The 9,041-nt window shown below is 28.9% G+C and overlaps 1 protein-coding gene across 3 annotated transcripts in view; it reads right to left on the bottom strand.

Annotated features, from left to right (window-relative positions):
* The window catches only part of LOC106688306 (solute carrier organic anion transporter family member 4A1), a gene marked incomplete at its 3' end in the record, with an annotated part of 15,341 nt that overhangs the window by 2,459 nt on the left and 3,841 nt on the right, over positions 1-9,041 (bottom strand). For 2 of the 3 annotated variants that reach the window (XM_067047481.1, XM_067047483.1), the window contains 6 exon segments: positions 1,595-1,808; positions 2,251-2,490; positions 5,015-5,136; positions 5,212-5,314; positions 6,900-7,059; positions 7,111-7,415. In XM_067047481.1, the coding sequence (XP_066903582.1) occupies positions 1,595-1,808; positions 2,251-2,490; positions 5,015-5,136; positions 5,212-5,314; positions 6,900-7,059; positions 7,111-7,415 (1,144 nt within the window). 3 annotated transcript variants of the gene reach the window in all.

Genomic DNA, 9,041 nt, shown 5'->3' with positions numbered 1-9,041 from the left:
TGGAAGAGCACAAGTTTTTATTTTTTGCTTTTGTAATAGAAATGCTCAACATACTATTTTGTTTAATTATAATAAATTTAATTTATATTTTTATTTCCTTCCTAATATCTATATTTCATGCATTCAAGTATGAAACATAAAGTCGGGTCATTTGACCCGCTATGGTAGAAATAGGTATATAATAAGTCTTGGTATGATTAGTGTTAAAAATTACAGATTTGATTCTGCCCATTTTAAAGTTATACCCTCAAATTGTGAGATATGAAGCTTCCAGTTTCCTCACACAATCTCAGTTTAGTCCTTACAATTATCAATTGCCATGTGTGAAGATTAAGTTTAGTAATTTGGTTAAAATTGTATTCATTGCATAGAAATTGACATGAAAGAATTATAAATAATCTGGTGCAGTGTGCGCGTCACACAACTTTCACGTACCACCCTACTTTAAGTTGAAATTAATCTTTGCTAGTTTCAAAACGGTGATTTCTTTATTATTCATAATGATAATCTATCCCCTTTCTATATTTCCAATTAAAGGTTATGATTTCAACTTACCTCTATATTCCCCCTTTTTTTCCCTATAGTTGCTTATGAGATTCTTTCATATTTTGTTTTTATAAATTGTTTATAACTACCCACAATGAGAACTGGTTATTTATTTCAAATGAAAAAATTAAAGGTTCTTTAAGGAAGATTTTTAAACATTCATCATTTAAGCTTTATCTAACTATTTCAATGAGGATAAACCCTATCTTAAAGAACATTCAATTGTACAATGATCTAGTGAGTTTAATCAAAATCGTTTGACCCGTTTTTGTTGAAATTAAAAAATATGTAAAAAATTGATTTTATTGAAACAGTTCCTGCCATGCTCCAGACCTATAACCACCTTAAAGATGTAATTTTAGTTTCATACAACTTCAAACGTTTGAGTAAGGCTGACAGACACAAGACACATTCACACATACCATTTTGCGAGACCTCGTTATTTGCCCTAAGGTCCACCAGGACTCTTTCCCATTGAAAACTGGAATTCAAAGTTTTTTAGGACTGCAATACTTTCCCCTTACTATATATTTCATGTATAAGTTAGTAAAAAAAATTATTAATTTTAAATAACCCACCTATTTATAACAAGGTGTAGAGTAATACCACCTAAGAATTTATTTCCTATTAAACTTTTAGCTTTCATGAAGAAAGAATAACAAACATGTTCATTAAAAGAATTTTATGGAAGAAAATCAGATTAAAACTCTACATATTTTTAGTTTCAAGCTTATTTGAATTAAGAGAGTTTCAGAATAACTTTCCCTGAGCGCAAGGGGACATTCTTGCTAGGAACTTGGTTTGAAGATTCAATCTTTTTATCTTAAGCATTTTAATTCCCTGAGTATTAGATGTTACTTATTTATGGTATCCTAATAAATCTATATTTTATGTGTTACAACCAGATATTATTACATTGGATGGACTGGAAAGTTTTCATATTTTTGAAAATAAAATGCATTATAAAATCTTTTTACAAGATCTTTCCTTTTGTTGTTAAAATTACTATTTTGACTGCATAGTATTCTAATAAAAATTAATACACTACAATTGTTTCACTAGATCATCCGTTTGATAAGGTATGGTGAAGCCAACAAGATCATCACTGGGGCAACTAATGAATATGGCTGAGATGCAAGGTAGTGTAGCAATCATGAGGGTAACGACCATTATCAGAATGTGTTGTAAATTCATTCGGAAGTGTTTAATCACCCAACCTCCAACAATAATTCCTGTTAGTGTACTGGGAACTGTCAATATACCTGAAAAAAAAAATGATCATATGTTTATTGTTTTTCTTGAAGAGAAGCTTGTGCCAGTAGAAATAAAGTCTTTTAACATTATTTTTATATCCAAGTCTGTCAAAATCATCATTACAGTAATGGCATGGCTTGAATGGTTGTGACCATTCTTTCTACAAGAGGATTATTGTATATCTCTATTTTGTCATAAAATCAATTGTGATGAGTATATATTTTCTGACCGTTTGTATGAAAAAAAAAATGTAAACCTGAATTGAACCTTTAATGTAGTATTTTCAAAATGTGAAAATTTTTCTTTTCAAAGTCAGTAGCTAGAACTCACAATATTCAGAGAAAACTTATGATGTAGAAAATATTGACAATTTGAATCATCGATGTTAGCTTTTTTTGGAATACTTATCATAGAGATTTTGATGGAATGTGAACAATATATAAAACTTACACATGAAAATAGCTTGTTCTCCAGGTCCTAAGCCAAACTGTTGTTGAAGTATCTTGGTGAGGAAAGAGCCCATGCCTGAGAATATCAATCCTTCACAGCATCCCCCGAGTGTTATGAATAAGAACTTAAAATTTTCAAGTATTTGGAAAATTGCTCGTGGAAGTTCTTTTATGCTTGTGAAAGTTAATGTAACTGGTTCAGTTTGAATTTCTTCCCTTGAAGATCGGTGAATAGATGTCTCTTAGAACAATGTACAAAATATTACTTAAAAATTGTCTCAAAGATGAAACCTTATTGAAATAAGCTAATACTACATATCACTTAAACTGACACCATGTAGTACAGATATCATGTAGTGCTGATACCATATAGTACTGATACCATATTGTACCGATACCATGTAGTGCTGATACTATGTAGTACTGATATCATGTAGTTCTGAAAAAAACTTTACACCATTTAAAAAAAGGAAAATGAATGTTCATAATGAAGATTCCAAAAAAGTTCTTGAAGTAAGAAAAAATTATGGAAATGTCTCACAACATGATACCAGAGATGAAATGTCTTTTGAATTATGAGTCGATTTTTTGGAGTTATGAGGTATTACAGCTTAAATAACAATATTTAGACAGAGCGAGAATAAATTATGTATTTTTTCTTTCTTTTAAATTATGTATTCCTACCATTTAAAATATTTTTAATTTTAATAGTTTCTTTTCTATGCCTAGTTCCTATAATTAATTAGTTTTAGCTAATTTTATATTATAGCTGTATATTAGTAAATTTTTTTGAAGACTGCTCTACCTTCTTCTAATTAAATGTTTTGAAGGTAAGAAAAGAAAGACACTGTACATGAGGTAAGTGGGCGAGTGATGGAGAGCAGATTTTCTGTAATTATGTTTGGTGTTATAATCTCCTCTAGAGAGATTGTAACATTATTGTACATCAACCAATACTCTTAATAAGTAAATGTTTTAACGGTAAGATAAGAAATGATATCCCCAGATGGCAAGAAGGGAAGGGCCTTCACTGATTCCTAGTTTTAGCTGATATGGTCTCATCGTTTCATCTAATCATTCATTGAAATTTAGAAAACTTCCCAACAAAATTATAATTAACAAATAGAAAAATAAATACATTTATTCCCCAATCCACAATTTTTTGTAAAAACCCCCTCTTAAAATCAGGCATTCACATTCTTTAGCCACATTTAAAAGTAAGCACAATTAGCCATTGCTTAGTTGTGAATTATGTTTAAGCTCTAATTTCAATTCTTACGCCTATATGAAAATTGTTACATCACTTCCCTTACTGCTTTAGTAGTGATTTTACCACATGTATCAGAAGAATATCTTTCTTTTTAATTTGTTTTTTTTTTTTTTATTTATTTATTTAATTTATCATTTTTTAATGAAGAAAGGTGGTGGTAAAAGAAATAAAAGGAAATCAAATAGTAAGACAAACATTTATTCTGCATCAACTTATTTTTATTTATATTTTCAAACGATTTCTAAGTAATTATCACATATTTTTTACATTTTATAGTCCTGCCATAGTTTACATTATATTTCACGTCATCTTATACTTTTGCACTTTTTACAATATTTTTAGTTTTTTTCATCTTGTATTTAGCCCTGATGAAGCCCTAAAAAGTTAAGTAAAGCGTTGGTGCAGATTAAGTAGTTTTATTACTATTTGGGTTCCTTTTTTTTGTTGACTGCTACCCTTACCATCTTCCTTTATTAATCATCTACGGTCAGTTGAGGATCTTATAATTTGTCGTCTTATACTAAATAAGAATATCTTTATTTTTCACTTACATGTAAGTTTTTGTGTATAGGTTTTTGTTCCCTTTATATTTTATTTCTTGATTTTTTTTTTTTTGTTTTATGGTCATATTTGTGTTTTATATTACAGTTTTTTTTTTTTACAATTAAGTTTTGTTAGTTTCATTTTTTTTTTTTTTATTTATCATTTTTCAAAAGTTGATCTATTGACTCAACATTCCTTAATTTTTCATTTCCATATTTTTCACTATGTGTAAATTTAATGTTTTATTTGTCAACATAATATAATAAGTCACTTGGACAGACATATTTTTTCTGTATATATTTGTTATTCTTAAGGGGCTTTGTCCTAGAATAACGTTTTTATATTCTATTCTCTCCAATATTTGAGAGGAAAAGCTGTATTTAAGAAAAATATAGTATAATGAATTATGTATTCACCATAATTGATCCCAACAAGCATATCCTTGAATTGTTATGGTCAATAATGATGTACACAGTTACTAGTAAACAGAATTATACACTATAACAATAGCTTATTTACAAGAATATGAGAGACTAAAGGCGAACTCACCAGCATTAGTTGAAACTAACACCTACTATACCTTCCTGTTGCCTAGTCAAGGCAAAATGAATCCTATGTAAACTCCCATTTATTTATTAATTATTGTTTTCACTGAAGTTGTTTTAAAATAAAAACTAATTTGTTGTAATTTTAGTTCAATGGAATGTGTGAATGGCGATGAGTGTTCTTACTTCCCCACTGCCATATTCTTGTGAATGAACTAGAATAGGTGGTTATAACTCAGTTGAATTCAGTCTTGGATATAATTCTTTACGTATTATCTTTGAAAAAAAAAGTAGTTATAAGCTAATGTTTCTTATTCAAACCAATTCTGAACCATTAGTGTCAGCTCAAGTACTCTACTAGAGTATTTCTTAATTAATAATTTTCTTGACTTGTAATTAAAATAAACCTGGTAATTCCTTCGGTAAGCCAAATATAGGTAATGAGAAGACATAGCACGCTAAGCCACAGCATATGAAGCCTAGCCACCAACATCCAACCCAAGTAGGATTGCTCGGAGTAAGTTCAGATCTGATGAAAGATCACTGGTGTAAGAAATTCAATGGAAATCATAGCGTAAAACATTGCTGATTCATTTTGACTTACTTGTGAGATACAGAATAAATAAAATCTCCATCAATATGGGATAACGATCCACCCATTACAATTCCAACAAATGGGCCAAGAACTGACATCATGTAATAAATTCCTGTAACACGGATTATTACCTGCTAAGTATTAGCAAATTCATGTATTTGTTAAAAACTTACCTTTGTCCCACTTAAAGTTAGCACATAAATTTACCTAATTTAGAACAGTAGTTAAACTCAATATAAATTATGAAATAAAAAAAAAATATGACACTAAGCAAAAAAATATGTTACCTTAAGCCATTTTTTTTTTTTATAACAACCTTTTTCCCTTTTTTTCATACTGCTGGAGTTCCTACTGGGATCATACTTAAGTGGTGGATAGTTATCAGTAAAGATTTATTTTTTTAAAGATAAATTTTTTTAACTAGCCAATCTTATTCTGTTTAAAATTTTTTTAAGAATTATTAATGCCATAATTGTCATTGTATTGAAACATAAAAATAAAAGTATTTATTTAAGCATTTTGACAAAATAACTTTTTCGAAGTACCTAAATTGTTGGGAAATAGTTTAGTAGTCCTAATAATTTTCTTTATTTATCCAAGGACAAGTCAGAACGATATATTGGGCTTTAGGTAGTTGCTTAGAAGGAAGTACCTAAAGATTAATAAATATAAGTTATGAATTATATATAAATCATCAGGTGACTTATAATTTAAAAAAAAATTGTGTTGATAATTAGTAAAAGAATGTTCACAGATATGTTTACAAATTTTGACTATATATTAGAAACATCCACTTATGTTGCATGGAAAGTTCATTACCTAAACAGGATTGACTTTTTCAAAATAATGTTTGTATTGTAAAATAAACTAAGGAAACAAAAGATAAAATAATCTATCTATCCAGAGGTGTAAATAGCAAGTGACTGGAGGGCAAATGCCACTGGGCTCGGACCAAGTTGGGCTTAAAATCTATGGAAAGGGAAATTTTTTTATAACAATATTAGTAATTAATAAAAAAAAAAAATATAATATAAAATTACATTGTATATAATTATAACATTAATAACTAACAATTTATTATTATATTTAGCATAATTTTCAAATTTTGAATTAGAAAAGCCAGCTTGAGGCCTCAAAACTTAGTTGCCACTGGTCTCCATCATCCTGATGCCACTTTTTGCATATACAAATATTGATTGAGACAAAATAATACATCTATTTGCTATTCTTTGAGAACTAGTTGGACCAGAAGTAATGAAAGATAAGGATTATACAGGAATACTGGGTAGTGGTTTGATGTTTTGTGATTTTTAATTAATATTTTAATGATAAAAAAACAAGTTGCTTCAAACCACTCTTATAAACAATTAATTTTCAGTTATATTACAATATAATCAGTAGTTATTCATGACTGCAATAGTTATCCCTTAGTTTTAGAAAAACTAAATATGACTCTTATTATGTTCATTTATTTGGACTAAATACTTTATCAGCTAGTTCATCATTTATAAGGTATATTTAAAGAGTCTAAAGTTTAATATTTGTGGTACAAAAATATAATGGTATTACTTCATTTGTCTAGATAATGATTTGCACTCATTTCTCATCATTAGATTTAAATCTTAAATGCCCTTTCTACTTGATATTTTATTTAATTTTTTTTTCTGTAATTCCATAAATTAGGATCTATTATTTACCCAAATATAATGATGCCGTTTCTAATGGGAAACTTTCATCAATGAAAGTAACAGCTAGCGTATAGAGTGGGCTTGCTCCTATGCCATGCAACAGGTTTCCTAAGAAAAGTAGCCAGAACAGTCTGTGACAATTATTACAAGGTGCCTGTAATAATGAAAGCTTTACTTTATTACTTAGTTGAAATATAATACAACAGTTTTTCAAAATTACCTTAACCATTGGATGTTCCATTCCCAAAACACATATCTCTTGGAAGCCATACTGCTTGTATGGCCCTGCCATGAATGCTGGTAGTGAAAATATTAAGGAGCCTGTGCCCATGATAATGACACCAGTCCCTATGTAGTGAGGTCGATGTGACCTCCTCTGGCCTCCATAATATGTTACTGGTATTAGGCAAAGACCAGAAGCAATGTCATAGGCCCCAGTCATCAACCCTGCTTCTGTGGATATCAGTTCAAACCGGCGTTCGATCATTGGGAGGAAATAGTGGAGAAGGCCGTTCACAATTATTCCTTTCATACAATAATACAAAGTGATTTAATTAAATTGAGCTCATGGTACATTTTAAGTACTTATTACTATATATAAAGATAATATGTGTGTATATAATATGAATATTTACAATTAACTTTAAATGGAAAAGAATTTTTGCTAAGGTTGAAATGATGTAAACAGTTATTATTGTGTTTTTGTTTTTTGTGATTCCATGGTAATTGATACTTCCAGTTAAATCTGATTTTGATGTTTATTATTTTAATATTCATTTTTAATTTCTTCAATAATCAATTACAACTTTCAAGTTACTCAGTAATACTTAACAATTATGCCTGAAACTTTCTAGAGGAATAATTAAATCTTTAATATATTTTCTAACATAATAAAAAAAAAAAACTAATAAGTTTTTACTAACCTGATAGAGGAAGAATTAATAACCCTTAAATTTGATTATAATCTTTATAAAAAGCTATTTTTGTTTAATGTGCTTTTTATCTGCAGTTATTGTTATTAATTATAAAAGAAATAAACTTTTAAATTTTCTTTGTAAGTTTCTTTATTTGAATATTTATACAACATTAAAACTGTAATGTTTCATATTTTAATTTTTAATTTTACAACATATTGACCAATTTTATTACAATATTTGCATTCTACTAGGCCAAAGCCGTAAAACCAAAATCGGGTGTGTACATTACATTTTCTCTTATCACCCTACTTTGAGATGAAATTAATCCTTCTAAATTTCAAACCAGCTATTCCTTGATTATTCAGTAAGAAAATCTTTCCCCTTACTATAAATTTCATGTATAGATAAGTGGATGTAAAATCTGACTATTGTCATAATAACATTAGGAAAACAATTATCAAATTCTTTTAAATTTTATATTAATCCATTTTTATTACTTTTATTAAGAGATTTTTCACATAAAAATATTAAAGGTACTTATAAATGTTGGTTGAAAATCTTTTATTTTGCTGTTGCTATGAAAATTCATGATTAAGGATTTCTTAAGGGATGAAAAACAGTTTCAATTTTGTGCCTGTCACAAATAACAGAACACAACAATTTGTGTACCCCTTGGATAAACCACCACCATAAATCCCGAATTAGCAACGTTCTTATCTCACCTTTGAAACATTTATTTAAAACGGGAAGTTGAGACCTAAGTCAAAAAAGTAGTTAAATCGAGAAACCTTGGAAAACGGCATGAAGCCTTATGCTACATTTTAAACAGGATTTTTTTTTTCTACACGCCATCTGGTCATTTCTGACATACAGGGGGTTATCTAAAAGTGTTAAACCTATTGTAACCATGGTGGGGGCCAAGTGTCATTTTGTGGAACCGCCACATAATGAAAAAAGTCAACGCCCCAGGCCAGATTTGAAATGGCGCCACCCGCAGATAAAAAAACAGTTAATTATAGTGAGTATATTGATTAATGTATGAGATATTACAATCTATCAAAAGAGATCAAAACACCAAAAATAACAGAAGGGAATACTTCCTGCCCCCCCTAAACTCTGAGTTATCAAGTTTTAATCTCACCTTTGAATGGGAACAGGAGGCTTAAGTTAAAATATTATTCAACTGGAGTAGCATTGAAAAAGTGGCTAAAATTAAAAATGGTTTTTTTTTTAA

This window comes from Halyomorpha halys, unplaced genomic scaffold, assembly GCF_000696795.3.
Source record: "Halyomorpha halys isolate HHAL.00 unplaced genomic scaffold, Hhal_1.1 Scaffold1102.1, whole genome shotgun sequence".
Lineage (NCBI taxonomy): Eukaryota > Metazoa > Arthropoda > Insecta > Hemiptera > Pentatomidae > Halyomorpha > Halyomorpha halys.
This window is presented reverse-complemented; position numbering and strand designations above follow the sequence as displayed.